The sequence below is a fragment of the Bradysia coprophila genome, unplaced genomic scaffold, assembly GCF_014529535.1.
Source record: "Bradysia coprophila strain Holo2 unplaced genomic scaffold, BU_Bcop_v1 contig_151, whole genome shotgun sequence".
Taxonomy (NCBI): Eukaryota; Metazoa; Arthropoda; class Insecta; order Diptera; family Sciaridae; genus Bradysia; species Bradysia coprophila.
Window position 1 is genome coordinate 7,144,279 of NW_023503423.1, and position 23,037 is coordinate 7,167,315.

General features: G+C 37.0%; 2 protein-coding genes across 2 annotated transcripts in view; one reads left to right on the forward strand and one right to left on the reverse strand.

Annotated features, from left to right (window-relative positions):
* LOC119074991 lies at nucleotides 1-13,904 on the forward strand. Its single transcript, XM_037181393.1, has 19 exons — nucleotides 1-144; nucleotides 208-365; nucleotides 428-575; nucleotides 648-705; nucleotides 768-973; nucleotides 1,042-1,338; nucleotides 2,400-2,501; nucleotides 2,556-2,654; nucleotides 2,717-2,895; nucleotides 2,950-3,175; nucleotides 11,725-11,889; nucleotides 11,951-12,108; nucleotides 12,166-12,316; nucleotides 12,388-12,648; nucleotides 12,712-12,949; nucleotides 13,014-13,130; nucleotides 13,185-13,333; nucleotides 13,392-13,570; nucleotides 13,670-13,904. The coding sequence occupies exons 1-19, from the start codon at nucleotides 22-24 to the stop codon at nucleotides 13,896-13,898; spliced, it is 3,243 nt and encodes a 1,080-aa protein (XP_037037288.1). The 5' UTR covers nucleotides 1-21; the 3' UTR covers nucleotides 13,899-13,904.
* Nucleotides 13,905-20,894: 6,990 nt separating this feature from the next.
* The window catches only part of LOC119074741 (UDP-glucosyltransferase 2), a 29,385-nt gene continuing 27,242 nt past the window's right edge, over nucleotides 20,895-23,037 (reverse strand). The window contains exons 8-10 of the mRNA XM_037181003.1: nucleotides 22,009-22,168; nucleotides 21,826-21,948; nucleotides 20,895-21,759 (exon numbers count right to left, since the gene is read on the reverse strand). Coding sequence (XP_037036898.1) covers nucleotides 21,627-21,759; nucleotides 21,826-21,948; nucleotides 22,009-22,168 — 416 coding nt within the window. The 3' untranslated portion in view covers nucleotides 20,895-21,626. The remainder of the gene's footprint in view (nucleotides 21,760-21,825; nucleotides 21,949-22,008; nucleotides 22,169-23,037) is intronic.

The window sequence follows — 23,037 nt, forward strand, 5'->3', positions numbered from 1 at the left end:
ATTAGAAATTTAATCCGAAATATGGATAACCCACCGAGCAATCGGTTACGAAAAATTGCGGCTGGTTTTATCTTTTTAATGGTGTTCGGAATTTTACACACTTGGGTAATATTTCCGCCGATTCTTAGAGCTATACTTCGAAGCGTAAGGCCAAAATTGTAATGAATGATGAACGAAGACAATTCACGTTAAACCGTAATTTTACAGCAAGTCGTTCTCAAAAATGGTACGCAAATGCGTGATATGTACAATGCTCTACCCTTCCCGTTGATATTCAAAGTACACCTTTTCAATGTCCTCAATCCGGATGAAGTTATGAAAGGTGCAAAACCCAAGCTACAAGAAGTTGGGCCTTATGTTTTCGAGTATATTCAATGTTGGCCGTTTCGCTATTTGTCAAAGTAAAATTTGTGTTCCATCCATCTAGAGAATGGAAAATCAAAGTTGATCAAGTGGAAGATCTTGCAGACGACACAATCGAATTCACTGCAATAAATCATTTCATCTTTAATCAAACGTTATCCAATGGACTGACTGGGGACGAAGAGATAACGGTTATCAATCCATTATTGACGGTAAATGAAACATGTTCTCATACCATGTCGGTGGAAATTTTATTTTTAATTTGGATAATCCAATAATTCAAGTCGTTAGCACTTTCGATCAACAGGGACAGAGCTCCAATGTTAGAAATGATTTCAAAAGGTGAACCAAATTTTCTGGGCACAGACCTAAGCCTAAAATTTACGTTTGTATTGTCCTCATAGCAATCAACGATATTTTTCACGAGCCGAAGACAGCTTTCTGGACTGGCAGAGCGATGGACTTGTTATATGACGGCTTTGATGTAGATTGCACCTCAGAAGATTTTAATTCGAAAACAGTTTGCTCTGTATTCGATACTGGTGAAGTTAAGGCTGTATCTCCGAAAGATGGCGTCGAAAATGTGTTTCGATTTTCACTGTTTCAGGCGGTATTCTGATAATTTATAGAGACTCCTGTACGCATAAACAGAAACTATATGCAAAACAATATTAACAGGCAAATGGAACCGAAGCCGGTCGATATAAGACGTTCCGAGGTGTGAAAAACATTTTAAATTTGGGAAAGGTTATCGAATTCAATGGAGAACCGGAACTTGACATTTGGGACGGTGATGAGTGCAACGAACTTCGTGGAACAGAGTCGTCCATATTTCCTCCATTTGGGGTGAAAGAAGACGGAATTTGGGTCTTCGAAGCTGGCATATGTCGTTCGATGCAATTGAAATACGCGAAACCGACGAAATATCACGGAATTCCAACGCTTCGATTTCTTGCTGATTTTGGTGACAGTGCAGTGAGTAGATCATTATTGCTCCCAATAAATGATTAGAAGTGAATTAGAATGAACCTCGTCCATTTATTTTTCACTACTCGCTTAAGTTGCTGGATTCTTTTGAAAAACGACCTGCCGAAATCGAACGCTTTTTCCAGTGGACTTTTTTATATATGCCTAAATACGTATTGGTCCCTAGACGCCAAAAATATATTTTTTGAAATTCGTCGATGTTTTTGCGCCAAGCGAAAAGTGATTGAAAACCGAAAATGGGCACTTTTCTCCGGCTACACGACCACACGCATAAGGTCGTGTATGGTGTCATTAGAAACGTAATTGCATGTACTTTCGGTGTAAATATTATGTGGGGGATAAAATGCACCACTGATGAGTTACGAGCAGTTTCAAGAATGTGTAAGGTAAGAGTTTGATTATTTAGGCGATTTTCAGACGGCCTTTTTGGCACCAATATACCTGCTGCATATAAAAAAGTTCGCTCGAAAATGCGTCCGATTTCGGCAGGTCATTTTTTAAAATAATCCCTCCCAGTGTAGACAGATTTAAACGTTTTCAAGCATGAGTGGTACTCTAAATAGAGTACTGAGACTTGACAGTGTATCAAGCATATTTTGGCAAAAAGTCTAGCCATGCGCATTTAAAAGTATCGTCATTATTATAAATTTCGTTTTTCTCATATTTTGCTTACTTCTCTCATTTTTCCATATACTCCATATACTCCATGTACACATGGAGAAATAAGAGAAGTTGGAGAAATAAGAAATTTATAACAAGACGGCAATTCTAAATATGCTTGGCTGTAGAACCTTTTTCATATAAAGTAGTACTCTGTTTGGCAGCTGTCACACGAAGCACTTTTGCTTGAAGTGCGTTGGTTGCAGGCAAAAACATTGTTGAGAGAACCGGCATTCGACTGTTAGATGGCCCTAGGTTTCGGTAATGAAAGGTTATTAAAGAATAGAACCATAAGTAGCGAGACTAGTATAGTGTAATGATCTAGCCTCAAAGCCTTTGTGGGTGGTTAAGGCATTTTAAGCATATTTTGTTGTTACTAATTTTTTCAGGTAGATGAATCGATGTACTGTTTTTGCAGCAACAATAAATGCCCACCGAAAGGAACCTTAGATCTTTACCCATGCACCGAGTTACCAATCGTTGCATCGATGGTAGGTGATATCAATAAATTCTGGCCCATGAAAATATGCGACCTTTTTTATTAGCCACATTTTTGCAATGGCGATCCAGCATTGTTTGAGAAGATCGAATCTGAACTGAAACCCGACAAGGAAAAACATCTCAACTTTATAGATTTCGAAATTGTGAGAATATTTCGCTTCAATTTTCGACCATTTTCTGGTTGTTGAATATTTCTCAATTGTAGATCTCCGGCACGCCAATGTCTGCCGCAAAAAGGATACAATTGAACATCGATTTGGTGCCGCTACAGGAAATCGAAGTAATGAAAGAACTTCCTGAGATGTTATTTCCGTTGCTATGGTTAGAAGAGGGTGCAGACCTTAACAAGACATTTGTTAACATGCTGAAGTATCAACTCTTTCTGTTAGTGAAAGAAATTCATAAAATCAACATGCAAAATAATCACAGAAATTCCAGGGGCTTAAAATTTCAGACGGCTGTGAAATGGTTAACGCTACTCATAGGTCCGATCGGTGCAGTAATTGCTATGTATGGAGACTATAAGATACGTCATGTCGGTGAGATCACCAAAGGCGTAAAAGTTGCACAGGGGAAAGTTACATCTAACGACAATGAAATTGCATCCAAAGCTTTTAGTGCGGCGATTGAAAAATCGGAACAATCGAGCGTAAAGGAACGATATTGAAAAGGCGACGACTAATTCCACATCCCTAATTTTTTATTGCAATTTCTCTTATTTAGAAAAGTTCTGCTAATGGTCTATTGAAGTAATTGATATTAACAAACAATCGATGGTATTTTGTTATTTAGAAAATAGTTCAGTGAATCCTCTGATGCATGGGGATAATTGTTTGTTTCGTCTAACGCTCTTATCGCTGTCGGCTTAGCTTAAAGAAAATCGATGACCGAATATGCGAGGAGGCCGTTATTCGTTTGCGCTTTCACAAGGGTTTCCAAAGGTTTTCAATAAAGTTGTGGATTTTCTTTGAATAAACCGTAGTTTTTTTTTAGTAAAAAAGAATTCTGAACAAAACTTAAAAGAAAAATTGTGTCGTGAGAATAGCTTACCCATAGGAGCAACACACTTCTAGCATGAGTAGAGGTGTGCGCCAGTCAAAAATTCTCGGCGGCGGCTAGCCGAGTGTAGATGTGCCGGCGGCGGCGCGCTGAAAACGATATTTCTCGGCGGCTCGGCTCAGCCGCGGCGCGTCGATATATTTTGAATAATTTAAAAAAAAATCTAAAAATTCATAGAAAAGTCAATGTTTTTCAAGATAGTTAGTCATAAGAATACCTACTTCATTTCTAATACAAGAATTATGAGTTCCTGTGAACTCTGATGTAAAGCCAACAAAGTTTAATTTTTATTTAGTGAAACATACTAGACATCAAAATCTGAAGTGAAAGCATTTTCGCTCATAATGTCCACAGCTGGGCTTGAACTAGCAACCCCTGGATCATAAATCCAGCGCCTATCCAACTCGACCAACTTCATTTCTTTCAAATTTTGAATCTTTGAAAATTTAATTCGAAGATAAATAAACTGGGTTTGCTAATAGTCGAAAGAACAATGAAACTTCTAAAGTTCGTTGTTAAAAACTAATTATTTTAGAGGTACGACTCGAGTTTATTTTTCATAAAATGCAGAGGGATGGTCCATAAAGTACGTAACTCGAAAGAGTCACAGGTAGGTCTGGACATATTGTTACAGATAGCGCAAAATATTCAGAACTATATGGAAACGTAATTACGAGATATAATGATAAGTCTGCAAAATGCAGATTTTGTGGATCGCCAGAGCTTTAAAAAATTTAGTTTAGTTTAATTTACAATCCAATCGACGTTATTCATTTCACATACGATTTACACGTTATAATAAATACTGTATGTTTTACAGCCACTGAAGATGCCATCCAATGTGATGCGCGAAATATTTGGCAGAAATAAAGACAGACAAAATGCTGAGCTACATGGTCTTTTCTTCAAGGAAAGAAACAGAAAACATAAAAAAATCGACAGCTCATTGAGTGGAATTTTTATCACTCAAAAAAGAACATGTATAATAACTACGTAAATCGTAAAGTTGGTAATGCATGTGGAATGAATAGCGTCGATCGGATTGTAATAGTTACTTCTTATAATTCCGAGACTGTCCTAGGCGGTCCTAGGAAGTCACTAGTGACTCACTAGAGAGTAAAAAAAACTCTTCTTGAAATGCAAGGAGAGGTAAGAGTCGACTAAAATTTCTTTTCAAAAAATACAAATTCAACACAAGATATTTGTAATATGACATTGAGGCAGATTGCGATTTTAATTTAATTTAATTTAGTTTTAAGTTTATATCGATGGAATATTCCATATACCTAAACAATAATAGAAATTATGCTTTTAAAGACATAACGCGTTAAGAACGAAGATTTGCGATTGCTACCATTCAAAGAAACGCTAAGCTCCATCGGAGAAATTTAAAATCGTGATTCGTGATATTTAGTTGAACGATGCCCTAAACTTATTTTGTTGTCCAGCCGATGAAAACAGTCGGCGGCTGGCGGCGGCTGATGTCATATTTTTGTATCAGCGGCGGCGCTCGGCTGAGTAACTCCAGCCGGCGGCGCGCCGGCTGAACTCGGCGGCGCACACCTCTAAGCATGAGTGGTAGTCTAAATAGGGTAATGAAACTTGACAGTATGTTACACAACTGTAAAACATTGTAAATAAACCATTTCATACAAAATAGTACTCAATTTGGCAGTTGTCGACTGTGATAACTTTTGCTTGAAGTGCGTTGATATGAGCCTTCTGTTCCTTTGCCTGTTCTTAAGTTCTTAGACTGCATAGTGTTCATTTATCACGTTCAGAAATTGAATCCGAACGAACCACATTTATTCGTATGTCTATTGTCTGAAGAATTGTAGAAAAATTGTTCTTTGAATTCTTCTGAATTACTCGGGATCCCTGCGACATGGGCGCATTCGCTGATTATTATTGGAAATTTTCGGTTTTTATCTAAAAGCAGCTCGTTTGGGTTTATGTATTTTAGGCCAACATACACAGATGGGGTAAAAATGCAGATTATTAGGAGCATTTCAGCCATAGGTTGCTTCGATACGCTCTTTCTCTGTCATAGTGTGTGTAATATGTCGATTTTTAACGGAGTAGGAGGCTTGGACTGGCCATGGCCATACCTGTCACTTGGGTTAATCAATTCTTTTGTGTCGTTATATCGGTCGATGCAAAAAGATTAGAAGAAGCTGGTTTTCATGCGGGAATATCAGAAACTAAAGAGAGGAGCTTATCCGATTAGCAACAGGATCGGATGACCTTGACAAACTGGTTGCAGATTAGCAGAAATTTTTCTAGATTTTTGAGGCGTTGAAAGTTGTACATTTACAATGCGTCTGCAAATACGAATGTAACAATCAGATTTAACATGTATGGTAATTAATGCAATAAATGCATTTGAATACCAAGTGAGGATTTAACGGTGTTTATGTATATTGAACATTATTGCTTCAAGATTGATGTAATTGATTCTCATCAAATTAAATGCAATGTGGAACTCACCCATTTGTTTATGTAAATTTTCAATGGTTTAGTAGGCATTCCATTTTCAGAATGGCATGTCTTTGTAATATAGACGTGGTTTTTGTGAAATCTAATGGGTTTAACCAAATGGCATGGATTTAGTTAAATAACATGGGTCATGTTATTCAACTAAATCCATGCCCATTCATTCAATCCGTTCTATTTCACAAAAGCCATGACTATGATACATGGTTCAAGGTACACAGTATAGGGTATTGGGTAAATGGTTACGCTGAATCTGTTCCTTCTTTTGTTAAATGTATCGTTTATGTTTAATGATTTTACTTCTTTGGTTTTACCCAACATTTTACTATAGAAAGGATTAACAGCCAGATTTCGTCTCTTTTCTTTTTCAACATTGTCGTAAACAGATGACTAGACGGTCAGTTAAAATTGTGTTGTATGCTTGCTAAGAGGACCAAAAGAAAAGCTGTCAATTCGCTGGGCGAAATCTATCGCTTTCGCCCCTCAAATTGACATTTGCTTACTTTCGGTCCTCTTAGCAAGCATACAAAACTTAATACGTACATTCTTCGACATTTCAAATGTCTCACTGTCAAATTTTTCTGAGAATTTCATTGTGTCATTGCGAATTCGCAATGACATTCTTTGAAAAAAAATGACAGTGAGACATTTGAAATGTCAAAGACTGTAACTCTTTCGGCCTCCTCAATCGACACGTAAATAACTATTTTCATGTGTCGGGCCGAAAATGAGGGAGTTTTGAGATTTTTCTCTGGTTTTCGACCCCTTACATGAAAATGTTTTTGAGTTTCTGTTATGGACGATTGATTTTAGGCACTTTCGCATTTACAACTCGCGAAATTGCCTAAAAACAATCGTCCAAAACAGATACACAAATAACTATAAATGCCTCCTGGCTTAAAAACAGAAATGGCGACTATGTTTGTTTACCTGAATAGAGTAGCAGCATACCTCCTTTGCACTTTTTCAAGTTATATAACTAACGCACAACGACTACATATGATTTCTAAGCGCATCATTGTACGCTAATCCTTAGTTTCCTCTTACCAAAAAAGAACTCCGTGTGAGAGACAAAATTGTTTATTTGACAGTTTGCTCTCTCACGGCTCTCTCACGGAGTACTTTTTGTTGAGTGGAATGGACATTTAACTGCCACAATCACTCATCTAACATTCAAATCTACAGATCACACACAAACGGTTTCAGTTAACGTTTTTTGGCATTAAAATTGGCTTCGAACTCTATTGTCACGGGTCACGGTATTAAAATTTCTTTCGAAGAACTTTCCGTACGTTTTGTTTAGGGTGCCAATTACACCGAACTATTTTGTGGTCAGAATTTAACGAAACTGAAGGCGGAATTTGGGAGGAAAGAGAGCGCAAATCATAGGTGTTAGGAATGTAAAGGCTTTTCGGTTTCCAACCGCCATGATACACGGATGTTTATATTTTCAATAAATTGACTATATTACTGCATTAACATCCTTGGCGTACGTCGTATGTATGATATTGCTATATAGGCTCCACCCGAATATGGTATGGTGACTATTCTAACCACCTATTTGAATTGAGACAGACAATTTCTTTTTCCATTTAAAATTCTATTGTCACCACATACCACTTCATCAAGTGCAACGGTATAAAAGAAATGAAATGAAAGGAAAGTACACTATCAGCGTTAAAAGGGGTTGGTTTCTAACCACTATACTTGAACTATATTCCGCTAATAACCGTCAATTTAGTAATAGGGTTAGGCGACGTGTCGTAAATGCACATAAATATTACATCTTCTCATATATGTAAACGGTCGGCTTTGATTCGGAAACGTTGCATATCTATTACTCAGACATTACATATGTGTAGGTCACGTTAAATTATAGGAGTACGATTTTCGTCATACTCACTCCAAGAGTGTGTGGAAAATATTTATCGAATGTTTCAAGTTCAATAGCAAGTTTGTATTGTAACTGTTTGAATTTTTCGTCAACTCATTTTTCAGTTAGTTGATAAGTTTCAACCGTCGCATTTGAACACGCATTTGGGAGCGGAGGTCTTACCGTTGTTTAGAGTGTTAACGTTCATAGAGCCAGTAGAGGAAAGAGTTTTATTTGTGACAAAGATTCAATTGAAATACGAGTGAGTAGCCAGCTACCGTTAAACTTAGATAAGCCTACAGATAATTCATATTTCGGGAGCGAATTAAGATGAAAAATAAGATTAAAGACGGCTGGTTCTATAGAATTATTTGAATTGAGCTCTCAACGAGCAAGTCATGGTTCACGAATAATGTAATTGTGGACGAGAAAAACGTGGTAGTGTGCATATCCTGGAACGTGTTTTGTCTACCTTTTATTTATGTGAGATTTTGGTCAAAGCTTTCCTGTGCTCGGAATTATTCGAGTATGGAACTGAGTCTCAGATTTATTATTCAAAGTTTACATTGTTTGGTGGCATTTGGTGGTTTGTTTCATTGTTTGGTGGCATTACAAAGCCACCATTGGCGACTAGAGAAAAGAGTTTCCTGATGTGACAATTTTCAATAAATCTTAAGACTCGGCTGTTGAAAAGATACAAAAAAATATTCCTTACCTTCAGGCACTGTACAATGTTCATGTTTTACACTTATTCTATTTTGAGAATGGCTTTTATGGTGAATCATGACTCGTTCGTCAATGGTAAACTGTGAAAAGTCAATTGCTAATTTCAGCACAACATTAACTGAAATTCGTATTGGTGTGATGACTATTTTAACCACCACTTTAATTGTAACAGACTAGTATAGCTTCCCATTCTATTCCATTGTCACCGCACTGTTCTTAAGTGTAACATGAAACAAAGCATCAGAACAGTCGGAGCGTTTGCTGCGACTTAGCCCCGTACGACCCGTAATCCTATTTCGTCCGTAACCATAATACGTCCGTAGCCGTAATACGCCCGGAACCCTAATACGTCTACAACCCTCTAATGCGTCTGTTACCAAAATGCAAGTCAAGTTGGGCATGGTCAAATTTACTGAAAGTGTTCATTTTTAAAATTGCGCATAGCGCAATTACGAAAGCCCGTACGAAGTACCTCTCAAATAAAACCAACAATTTACGAAATTATTTTAGAAACCCAAAATTTTTTGCCAACTTTCTATTGGGTATTCAATTATCTCTCAAATGAAACAAAAACTAGCAAAATCGGATGAGATTTACTCGATTTATGTGCAAAAAACACTTAGGGCCGAGTAGCGGCCTTAGTCCAAGGGCCCAAATTTGAAACTTTTTTCGCCACGTTCTTTTCGGTATTCAATTACCTTCCATAAAAAACTAAATCTGGCAAAATCGGATGAGTAACGACCTTTGAGCCCTCCCAACAAGCTCGCGTTGCATCCTACACAAAAACAATGTAAATCACAACCTTTTTTCAAAATTCTTTTTTTCCCCGATTGGTATCGAAAAAATTTAGGTCAAGTTCGAAAATGGGCATGGTAGGGTCGGGCCTTCCAGAGCTAGGGCCCTATAGGTGTTTTTCAGTCTTTCGACGATATCTACCGAAATACGCACGCAATGGCTGCTTGTGATATATCAAATGAAAGGTATTGACGAGTAGAACAAAGTTGCTGAACATTGTTTTTGGGTAAGATGCAACGTGGGTTTGTTGGGAGGGCTCAAAGGTCGTTACTCGGCCCTAAGTGTTTTTTGCACATAAATCGAGTAAATCTCATCCGATTTTGCTAGTTTTAGTTTTTTATGGAAGGTAATTGAATACCGAAAAGAACGTGGCGAAAAAAGTTTCAAATTTGGGCCCTTGGACTAAGGCCGCTACTCGGCCCTAAGTGTTTTTTGCACATAAATCGAGTAAATCTCATCCGATTTTGCTAGTTTTTGTTTTATTTTAGTGGTAATTGAATACCCAATGGAAAGTTGGCAAAAAATTTTGGGTTTCTAAAATAATGTCGTAAATTGTTGGTTTTATTTGAGAGGTACTTCGTACGGGCTTTCGTAATTGCGCTATGCGCAATTTTAAAAATGAACACTTTCAGTAAATTTGACCATGCCCAACTTGACTTGCATTTTGGTAACAGACGCATTAGAGGGTTGTAGACGTATTAGGGTTCCGGGCGTATTACGGCTACGGACGTATTATGGTTACGGACGAAATAGGATTACGGGTCGTACGGGGCTAAGTCGCAGCAAACGCTCCGACTGTTCTGATGCCTTGTTTTTATTGCGGATTCGTCATCTATGAACATAACCAAATGCTTTGCCCTTACTGTCTGCTTCCAATTCGACGTGTTACAAACGGCATATTAATCTTATAAGCCCCCAGTACTTCGTACGGGGCTAAAAATTTTTCACTGAAAGACTTTAACAATTTTAACTAATGAATTTATACAGAAAGTGGAACTAGAAATTGAAATAAAAAGTGTAACAGAATAACGGACAAGAAATTGCACTATCAGCGTTAAAAGGGGCTGTCTTCAACCAATATACATGCACTAGCTTCCACTAATGACCGTCAATTTTCACAAGACAGTAAAACGACTAGACGTAAATGCGTTACCACAATAATCTCGAATGGATTAGTGCGGCTTTCATTCGGAAAGATTTTATTATTACATATTAAATAGCATGATGCGATCGGCTGTGTAGGTCAAGTTAAATTATAGGAGTTGCAGTTTCTTTTTGTCATACTCACTCCAAGTGTGTGGAAAATGTTTATCGAACGTTTCAAGTTTGTTTAGTAACTGTTTCAATTTTGTCAAATCATTGAAAGGTTTTCTCAAACATAGAATTTGAACGTACATTTAGGAGTGATCATCTTTTCATTGTTTAGTGTGTTCGAGTTCATAGCTATGGCATAGTAAAAAATTTTGATTGAGAATAGAGTAAGTTACCAGATTACAAGTTACGAGGTAAGCTATTAGTAATTTACACAGTGTTGTTTTCGATGCAGAACAGGTGCTGTAGTGAATTTATAGTAGCGATTAAATGAATTTCTACCACTGTTTTTATCTGTGAGTGAGATGATAATAGCATCTTTATAAGGTTTTAGAGTATAGTACACTGATGTAGAAAATTTAGGGTACCAGACTGAGATCCGAGGCAATAACTTTTGGCGGCGGCTCAAACCCAAAAATCCGTGTTTTTTTCCACACTTTTCATTGAATATCAAGAGAATTCGAAAGATAAAAAATTTTCTTCGGGAAAAATTGTAGAATTTTAAATACGACAAGTTTGTGGAAAATACAGGATGGGCCGAAAAAATCATCAAAGTTGAAATGTTTGAGTTATTGAAGAAAATGCTTAATTTTGGGTTAATTTCTTCTCATTTTAAGTGTTTTACGACTAAGATATGTGAACCTCTAAATTCTGAACACGAATGAAGATATCACAATGTTTTTGGAAAGTGGTGGTCCGAAAAAATTGATCCTGGTCGAACAATCTTATTTTTCCTACCAAAAATTTCCAGCAACGATGAGTCTTTGTTATGTGGAGTAGTTTGGCTAGCTTTAAATTATTTAATAACATTGGAAACATCCAGTTTCGAACCCAATCTCGACGGACCACTGATAGATGCTTATTTACTTTTAGTTACTGAGGAAACGATATTACCAATGAGGAAAAGACGTGTGGTGATATTGAAATTTCTTTTATATTTTTCCAGTTATTTATAGACATTAAACATGCAGCCAGACAAAGACCACGAGTTGTCTCTACAATCTATTTTTGGAGAGATAAATTTTAAAAAGTATTCAGCAATCTTCGGTGGCGTGTTCCTATTTGGCATTTTGTTCGGTTATGCTCTTTTCCCGTCCCTATTCAAAGGATTGATAGCGAAGGTCCCTACCTGCAATATATTTCCGATATCAGTAAAATGTTGTCACGTGTCTGATCTTCCAGAAAATTGGTCTGAAACCTGGTACGGAAATTCGGGAACTTTATACCAAAGTTCCTTTTCCGATTGACTTTCGAATGTACATTTTCAACATAACAAACAAAGACGAAGTCACGAAGGGGGCTAAGCCAATGCTCCAAGAAATCGGTCCCTATTATTTTGAGTAAGTTTGATATCACGTCCTGAAAATGTGCGCTTTCTTATCACTTTTACGGTCCAGGGAATGGAAAGAAAAATTCGATATGACTGACAACGAAGAAGACGACACGCTCACATTCAACATGAAAAATACGTTCATTTTCCGACCAGACTTATCCAGAAAAGGGCTCAATGGTAACGAAATTATAACTACTGTTCATTCACTGATAATGGTACGTTCATAGAGCCCTTATTGCTAGTTTGTATTCATTTGATGTTCCTTTTTCCATTGACTTATCTCCAGGGAATGGCATTAGCTACTAACGTTGACAAGAAACCAATGCTACCACTAGTAAGTAAAGCCATAGACGGCATCTTTCATAACCCAACCGATCCATTTTGGACGGGGCGAGTGATGGACTATTTATTCGATGGCATAGAAATCGATTGTACGTCGGAAGAATTTGAGGCCAAGGCAACTTGTTCAGTATTTGGTTCTGGCGAAGTGAAGGCTATCCAACCAACTGACCGGGAAAATATTTACAAATTCTCAATATTCGGAGCCGTAAGTGTTCGTTGGAATTGCGTTTACGAAATTTTCTATAGAAAAAACCGAATCTGTGTCCAGGTAAACGGAAGTGGAATCGGTATGTACAAAGTCTTTCGTGGTATTAAGAATTTCCGTGACGTTGGGCGGGTTATTACCTTCAACGACGAAACGGAAATGGATGTTTGGGGCGGCGACGAATGTAATAACTACAAAGGTACCGATTCGACAATTTTTCCCCCAGGATTAAAGAAAGAGGATGGTTTATGGGCCTACGAGCCGAGCTTGTGCTTGTCGATCGGAGCTCACTATGAAAGAGGTATATTGCTTCGTCGGTATTCAACGACAAATCTCTGGAATTACTTCAGAATTTTTCTTTCCAGACTCCAACTTTCAAGGTATCCCAGCTATCCGTTTCGGTTTAGACTTTGGTGATGCTAGAAAGAACGAGAAACTGCAATGTTATTGCTTAGATCCACCACATGATTGTCCAAGGCCAGGTAGGTCGGACAAGTTTACTTAGATTTGTTGTGATCGGTATAAACATCTTCCAGGAACACTGAACATGTTTCAATGTGTTGGAGCTCCTATCGTAGTAAGCATGCCCCACTTCTTGAACGCTGATCCATCTCTTCTTTACAAAATCCAATCAGGATTGGCACCAAATGCGTCTGAACATGCAGTTTACATTGATTTTGAGACGGTATACGGTTAAAAGAACGCAATCTAGAATTCAAGTGTTAAAACTTAACTTATTACAGATTACTGGGAGTCCAGTCAATGCTGCCAAACGTTTACAATTCAATCTAGATATCGTGCCAGTGCCAGAGGTTGAATGTATGAAAAAATTGCCAGAAGTTGTTATGCCATTATTTTGGGTTGAAGAAAGTGCAGCACTGAACAAAACCTATGTCAACATACTGAAATACCGACTGTTCTTGTAAGTTATGTCCCATGTACCGGAACGTTTACCACTACAAATTGCAACAAACGCTCTAGGGAACGTAAGTGGATTGAAAATATTTCTTTTCATTTTCAGAGTGTTAAGAATTGTGGGCCTGATTAAATGGCTATGCATCTTAATTGGCGGTTTCGGTACAGGATTTTCAGCGTATATGCACTTCAAAAATCAGAACATAGTTACAGTAACACCAATAACAAAAGTGGAAAAAAAGGACGGTGATGCTGAAAGTGTCAACAATAAAGTTACAGTGCATGAGACCCTCGATCCCACTAAGCTAATGAATAAAAATGAAATTAAAAAATAAAATTCAAAAATTCAGCTTTAGATGATTAATTAAGTAATCGAGTTCTTAAAACGAAAAAACGAGTGACTCGTGAAAGAATTATTTTTAAGAAAAAATTGGCATCGTACACTTAGGCTAGTCTAAAACTGTTCACAGTAGATAGATAGATTTATGAATCAATTTTAAATTCACCATTTAAATACATAATATGAATATGCAAAGCGCAAAAGTCGTTTTTCTCAATTCAACTGGTTTCGGATTTTTTTTTTAATGTTCTACTAATTCCACAATTTATTTATTTATTGAGTTAATTCAACAGCCTGTTACAGCCAATAACAGAATCAACAATTAAAGAAAAAATACAAAAAATAAGAATATAATCAAAAGGAAATCAGAATCAATTTCAATATAGCAAGTTCGACAACAACAAAAAACCGACTAAGAAAATGTCTCAATCACATAACATATTTATTCTTAACTTTAGCCTTGAAGGAACTAAGCGATGTATGAAAAATGTCCAAAAAAGATCATTGTGATTAGATTGCATTCTTATAATCGGCGCATTACTCTCAATGCTCGATACATAGGTTGCCGGATAAAACGTTGGAGCTTCATGTCTACTCGGACGAAGTGAATTGTACAAGACCACATCATTATCCAAGGCAACTGTGAAACGACCATTGACCACTTTATATAGAAAAATTTCATCAGAAATGAACCGCCTGGATTCTAACATCGGAAGTTTGAGTCGCGCAAGTCGTTGTGGATAATCGACGTAATTCCAATTGAACTTTCGATAAAGCATTCGCGTAAACTTCCTCTGAACTCTGAACTCTTTCGACTTTTTCAATGGAGTTCTGATAAACCGGTGACCATACCACCGTGCAATACTCAACCTGCCTACGGACATACGCTTTGTACAAAGTAATGAGACTGTCAGGTTTACGAAACCGTTTGCAAGAGCGGAAGATGAAGCCCAACATCTGATACGCCTTTCTTGTAACCCTGTCGATGTGTTCGTTGAAGCTCAATTTCTCGTCAAAAGTAACGCCTAAGTCTTTTTTCACTGCAACCCTTTCCAACACATCGCCAGAGACGACATAATCATAGATCATTTTTACCGGTTTGTGAGTCATCGTAAGAACTGAGCATTTATTCACGTTCAATTGAATTTTGTTGAAAGAACACCACTGGCACAACGCATTGATGTCTTCCTGAAGCGCAATGCAGTCCTCAATGGACTCGATTTTTCGAGAAATCTTCAGATCATCCGCCAATTGAAGGCTATTACTTTTCAGTTGTTCCACTAAGTCATTGACGAAAATCAAAAACAGCAACGGGCCCAAAACTGATCCTTGCGGCAAAACTGATCCCTGATCAATAAGCCACGAGTTTTTCTTTCGCCAGTTTTTTTTCGGCGAAAGGTAAATTTACCTATCAAAAAACTATTTTCTTTCTAATGTCATCCCTCAAAATGTTTGTTGCAGTCTTCGAACAATCCGTGCATAAGTGAATCCCATTTAAGTACTCCATAAATTTCATAAAATATCAATTTCCTGATCTTGTGAACTATCTTCCTTTCGTGAGTCTGGCCTAATCCTTTAATTTGGACTACTCTACTATGCTATGTTCTTTACCGCACAATAATAGCCGAATGTCTTACCAAAAATGTTCTAATGGTCAATGGGACAAAATAACACTTACATCAAACGAGTCTTCACCGACGTCTCCCCAGCTTCCCTTGCACTTATGGGACCATTTTTTTTTTTGAAGTGTTTATTGATTTATTTGACAAGGAAAGGTGGTCAGGCTTAGCCGTCATTCCGACCTGTAAAACCTTGTATCTTTTTAAAGTACAGATAACAAATTACAAATAAAAAATTTCTTCCAAAGGCTTTTCTGCGGAGATGGTTCCCATTATGCAACTGGCGTTGTATCGTTGTATGGCCATAGAAATTTTTTGTATCAGATATGATTTTGATTTTTTATCTCCGCTAATCTCTTGTAATTTTGATCCAATTTTTTCTATGAAATTTTTTGATTCTGTACTCCATGGGCCCATGGTTTCTACCGCGAAAGCTAGTAGAATATAATTATTACTAGAAGTTAAATTAGAATAATGTTTATGTTTGTTAAATGCTGCAGTATTAGCGAGTTCTCCAGCCTTTTTAGATGTTTTCGATAGATAAGAGTCGGCAAAGGTGTCTACACAAGTAGCGTCCCAAACGAGGGGTTTTCCTTTGAACCAAGGTGTTAACGTCACGCCATCTGGTCTTTTACCGTCATTTCTAGATAAACCTATTGGTTCTAATTTGTTAGGAACATGCAATGATAAAAGAGCACGACTAATTATATCATTAAGCTCTGCGTGACGTTGATATCTTCCGGCGCTTTTCTGGCAGCTGAGGCCGTGTAAGCCTTTTGGAGACACCAGAGATCCGCATATGCAATGATGTACTGAACATATGTTACATCCTAGACGCAACCCAATGCAAATTCTGAGAGAATTATTGTCCATGAAAGTTCCAATATTCGAAGAAGGAATTGAATGTAGCCAGGCGTTAGATTCTTTACATTGTAAAGCCTGAAAACGTGCTAAATCAACCTTAGAGGTAAATTTTAAATTCGTTTTGATTATTCGTTGAATGTTGATAAGATCCCAAGCCTTTTGTGAGGACTTCAAAGAAGGTACATGAACATTGAAACCTTTCCATTTCTCTAAAGCTTCATCGAATCTAATGGAAAAGGCCTCGTCGTGAGAATTTACGATACGAGAGACGAGGCCCTTAACACCAAATGAAGAGCTGAGGAAAGCCGGTAAGGAAATGTCCTGTAGTCTTCTTATTCCGAGACCACCAAAGTTAATAGGCAAAGTAGCTTGCGTCCACTGTTTGTTATCTAAATCAACATTCAGAATCGTTTCCAAAAGTTCTTTGACTTCGCCATCATAAGCTGAAAGGAAATCAGCAAATTTCCAAGCAGGAGACGTTCTCACTAAATAAGTTAATTTCGGAATAGCAAAACAGTTACGTAAAAGGTATAATGACGTATGTGAATTCAAAATTTTTAAGCGTTCAAACATAACCCTCAATTTACTCAATACTTTTCCCGCAAATTTGAAAAAACCTTCTTCGAAAATTGGCGCACCGAGCAGATTCAAATCCTCCTTAGTTACAATGCGAATGCCAGGACAAAGATCATTGAATTTCGAAACAATTTCTTCGTCAACTGAGCCTGAACAGAAGAACAATTCACATTTCGAAGGATTTATCTTAAGACCAATTTTATCCGCTTCACTGATCACTGTTTCGAGATCGTGGTATACTATTTCCGGATCATCGCATACGGTTCCGTCATCGAGGTACCAGACGTTCAGTTCACTTTTTAAACGTTTAATTAACTTGTGTATGGTTAATGAAAACAAAAGAGGACCTAAAGGGTCTCCTTGCTGAGTACCTATCTGAGACAATATTGTATGTTCACCGAAAAATAAAAGCGAAGAATTTCTGTAGCATTGCCAAAGATAAGGATACAGAGAAGGAAACACTTCTTTTACCTCATTCAACATAGCATCTCGCTCAATTGAATTAAAAGCATTTCTAAAATCTATCTTTAAAAGGACCTTAAACTTGCCAGCGTTAATTGATAAAAAGCTTCTAGTCGCGTGTACCGCAGCTTCACAACCTTGCCTGGTACCAACTCCCAACTGAAGAGGATACAGAAATTCGTTAGCCTTTTCGTTAACGTGTAAACAAGCGACTTTTGAAACTAATCGTCTGATCGATAGGCCCATTGCGATTGGGCGGATTCCTCCATCTTTCTTCATAAGTGCACAGAGAGAAGCACCGAAGGCGTATTGACAAATTGCATCATTTACTTTACCACGAAGGATAAAATTGGTAAGTTCCGTTATAACTGAAAGAGACTCTTTTCCTGCGTCAGCGGCTGAAATTGAAATTAAGTCTTTAAAATATTGCGGATAAAAACCGTCCATTCCTGCTGATGAACCACTGCCAAATGACATTATTGAAAGTTTCACATCATCTTCGCTAACTTGTAGACTGAGTTCGTTCGTCGGAGGAGATGGAAATACTAAAGAACGAGACGGAGGCGGATGTTTAGATTCTAAAGCGTCAACTGTATCCTGATTCATTGGAGCAAACGTGTCCTCCGAACACAACAGTCTTATAGCTCCTTTGATATCGAAATCGGCGACCTTTGCTTCTACTCGTTTCTTTAGACAAGTTGTAACCATTTTGTTGTACTATTAATATATTAGAATTACCGCCTATACCGAAAACAACCGTAATGACGTTTCCAGTAATCACTCTAGTGCAGCGAATGATGCGGTCGAAAATCCAAATTTTTTTGCAGAACCGCGTTCAGAACTACGATCTGATTAATATCCAAAAATATCAAAAGAACATTCAAATTCGATTAAGAAGCGCCCGTTGCTTTCGGGGCTTTTGGATTGAATCTGGATGGCATTGTCCACCAACCCGGATTATTGTTTTCGACAAAGATATTTCATGATATCTCATGTTCAATTATACAAACCATTCAAAAATTTGTGAAATTGTGAAGTTTTTCTCCAGTTTTTTTTGAACATTTTAGACATTTACTTTGGCTCCAATAGGTGTGACATCTTTTCTTCGAGTAGATAAGTCCTCGACTAATTCGGAAACGCCATATTGATTCATATTCAATATACAAATTTATTTACAAACTCATAATCACAAAAATAAATTAATTTCTAGTTTCTCGAAGAAAAAACTTCTTTTTCACCCTCGTCTTAAATAGTGTTACACATAACGGTTTACATCCCCACATAACGCGTTCAATAAAATCGACTTGATTTGGTGGATTAAAAACTAAATTAAATTAGACATCACAACAAATCATGGTTTTTTGTGCGGCCAATAAATAGTACATTATCACTCACCGCAGTTTTTACGAGATGTGCACTCAAATACGAGTATAAACTGCGGTGCGTGTTGAGGTACTTTATCGCAATAGGCAAACATCACAGAAGGAATCAAATTTTGATTGTAAATTCACTGGGACGAATTTTTATATTACAGCAATAACGACATTACACAACACATACACACGGTATGCGATAATTATTTCAAATTGAAGCAAACTCATTAAACTTTTTGAAACGGCAAGCGTGTCTATAAAATGGAAACATAATAGTTCCAATGCCATGATAACGTTCACAACAACAGCAATGAAGATCTCTGATACGGAAAATTTCTTGCAATTGCTTTGTACAACATGTTCAACGTGGAATGATATATTTGATGATTTGTTCCAAATAACTAACTCAAGAAATTCAAGAGTTTCAACAAGGTGTCGGCGATAAATAGGGTTACATTGCCTCTATAAAATTCTGTTACATCTTAACTTGTACCACTAAACCACTAACAGCTGAAGCAAATTGCATCGCTTTTATGATTAACTTTTGGCAGTTGAGGGAAGAAAAAAAGAAATTTCTCCCCGAGCTGTCATCTTGTTTCTATTTTGAAAAATTGTTATTTATGTGTTCGTTTCGTAATATGTGTGTTGGTCGGTATTTTTTAGGGCTTTTTACGTGTTCACCTCGCGAAGAAAATGGAACATTCCAACTCGAGTGATTCGACGTAAAACTTTGCTTATGCTGAAATTGAGCATTTTCTTCACTCGGCAAACAAATGACTATTATGATATAATAATGCTTTGTAGTATCCTAACAAATAAGGGGAACAGAACAGTTACTGTGCCTTGATACGGTTTAACGTACACGTTGTATAATTTAACGTTAATTCACATCAAAGAAAATCCGATTAAATATTCAAAACGAAAAATATTCATTGCTGCTGTTGACTTCTTCACATGGCACTGTAACGTGCTCAACTTGTTATCTAGTTCCCTTGACTGAAAGTCAGGGTCTTATGAAAGAAAATACCCTTAAATGTCCGTAACGCTAAGTTCACTTTGATATTTTGAAAATGTTCTACATTGGCAAAAAACGTTAAATACAGAAAACGTCCGTACACTTGTGGACTCGATAACTCGAGTAATTCTTTATCGATTTGCAAAATTTTGGTTTTAATCGACGGAGAATGAAAATCATGAGGTTAAGTTCGTAGATGGACAATATTGGGGTTATGAGATGGGAGTAATTCTCAAGAGAATTTTATTCCTTGTTACCGCGATAACTTCACTAATTCTTATCAGATTTTCCAATTGTTTGTGTTATTCGACGTAGATTGAAATTCTTGAGGTTGAGTTTGCAGATGGATAATGTTAAAACAACAAGATGGGAGAAATTCTACACAGACGCTTTTTCTTGTGGACTCGATAACTCGAGTAATTCTTTATCGATTTTCAAAATTTTGGTTTTAATCGACGGAGAATGAAAATTATGAGGTTAAGTTCGTAGATGGGCAATATTGAAGTAATGAGATGGGAGTAATTCTCAAGAGAATTTTATTCCTTGTTACCGCGATAACTTCCCTAATTCTTATCCGATTTTCAAAGATTTTGTCTTAATCGACGTAGATTGAAACTCTTGAGGCTGAGTTTGCAGATGGATAATGTTCGAACAACGAGATGGGAGAAATTCTACACAGACGCTTTCTCTTGTTACCGCGCGATTACTTGAGTAATTTTTACCCGATTTTCAATTTTTTTGTTTTAATTGACAGAGTTATATTGGAGTAGTGAGTTTGGAGTAATTGTAAACATAACTTGTTATACGACGACATTTTTGCAACGGATTTCCAGAAAAATTTCTTATTTGACGAGTTGTGAAATTCTGGATTTCTGGTCTAACAATTAAGAAGTACTTCCCAAAAGAGTTTTTGCTTGCTTGCTTGAGAAACCGATAGCTCGAGTAATTCTCAGAGGCTTCAAAAATCAATTTCGACCAGTAGCGTAATTCATGTGGTTAAACTCGAACATTGGAATTTAATTGGACTAGTAATCTGGGATATACGACAATTTTTGCGTGAAATCCGTATTCTTAAAAAGAATTTTTTTAGAGGTAGGCAAGAAATACGCCACCTTTTCAGCGCCTTTAGTAGACTATATAGGAGACTCATATCAGGAGTTAAACGTACTTCGCTAGACCTTCCACTCATTGCGCTTTTTAGGAGACAATATTCAATCGTTGTAAGTATTGTTTGTTTGTATTCTTCTCAGTTGTATAACATACTCAAAAATGCCTCTCCTGATCACATCGTGTTATAATTTCCTATTTTCCATGCTTAGGCTTATGAATATTTGAACGAGTGTGAACTTTGCGGCCAGAGCGAAGCGAGGGCCGTAATTCACACGAGTTTAATTTATTCAAGAGGTAGGCAAGAAATATGCCATTTTAAAAGCGTTGTGATGATGTAGCAAAGAGACTAAGAGGCTTTTTCATCTGACTATAATTTTGTGTTTTTCAAAACAACAGATTTTTTAAAAATGGTAAGACAACTGGGACTGGAATTATTGAAAGTATTGATAGTCAGTCAAGGGAAATGACCCACCCAAGTGGTGGGGCCTAGTTTTTACTATTTACAATTTAAAAATGTTTTGAAGAAAAGGGAAACAACAACAAAACAAAATCAACAAACTTATGTGCCTTATCACTTTTGGTTGGTGTACCAATTTAAAAAAAAAATATAAAAATTGAACGATGAAACTTCTAAGAAAAAAAAAACCGCATTGCACAGAAAGTACCCTGAAATACCATGGCACGATGAGTTGAACATAACATTTTTAATTCATTTTATCCTTTATCCGCTTCGACTGTGCACTGTATCGCTTGGCCTGGTATTTAATTAAACGAATCACGATGAACATCGAAATAATTAGACTGCCAATTATGTCGATGAGGTAATACTGAAGAAAGCTAAATCAACAGATTCAATTCCGAGAATTTTCTTGTCATGCTCAAAAATTAAAAATTCAGTTTTACCTTAAATGACGAGCAGGAGTTTGTAAATGGTAAGCTCCTTTATGACGGATTACGTATTCTGTCCAGTAAATTGCTGTTTCAATGGGAGAATGTCGTTGATCCAGCAGCAACTTCTGTCGAATTCTGAAAATTCAAATTTAATGAATCTGCACAGACTCTATCTACGAACGAAATAATGATTACTTAGCGGCTTGTCGGAATGTCGGGTCATGGATGATTTTTATGATTCCTTTGAGTAAAACGTCTGACGTTAATGTTTCCAGATCCAGTTTTAAAGCATATCCGTCCTGGGCAGCTTTTGCTGTATTGGAATCGTGGTCACAGAAAACCGGCATTGACAGCACTTTGGTTCAATGGAAATAAATAGAATCGTTAATCCAGTGATCATTTTCAGAAGTTAATTTCCCTAATTTTTCCAGTATTTTCCTTAATTTTCCAGAAAATATTTTTTTTTGAAAACCAGGGAAAGTGAGAGCATCAGACCAATACCATAGGTTAATAATATTACAATCATTCGATTGCCAAAACAAATGGCTTGGGTACGAGATAAAATTTCAAATTTTGGGCTCGAGAAGGAATTAAAATAGCTATTTTGCTAACAGGTGTCTAAATGGAAATTTTGCGCAATAGATGTGAAAATTGTCGACCCGAGACGAAGCCGAGGTTGACAATACTCGTATGCACAAAATTCCAGTTTAGGCACAAGTTAGCAACAAGATTTTATGTACAGGAGTGGGATCTTCATTTTTCAGAACGTCAAGTATACATGCAAATCCATTTACGCACTATTTTGATCGCACCACTGTACATAAAATAAATTTCAACGCTTCCTTATATGAGAATGGGGCCCTCAACACTGCCTCACAATTCGCTTTCGGATTTAAATGAACTGCTGTTTTAATCATATTTAGTAAAACTAGTAATTTGAAACGAACCTGGCTGGCATCATTGATGTAAGCTCACTCAAACACATTACAGTTATCCAACCAGGTATTGTTTCAATTCCAAAACCTATTTTGTAGAGATGTGCTAGTCGAACTTTTCTCTTGCCTAATTTCGTGTAAACGCGTAAAAAGTGATGGCATGTCAGAGGGTCATAAAAAGACTTTCTTACTAAGATTATTAATTAAAATGTTGTCCGAATGCCCACCACTAGCCTTCGGGAATAGAGAATGAAAGTAATGTATGTTTTCTCATAGCTTGGACCGAGTT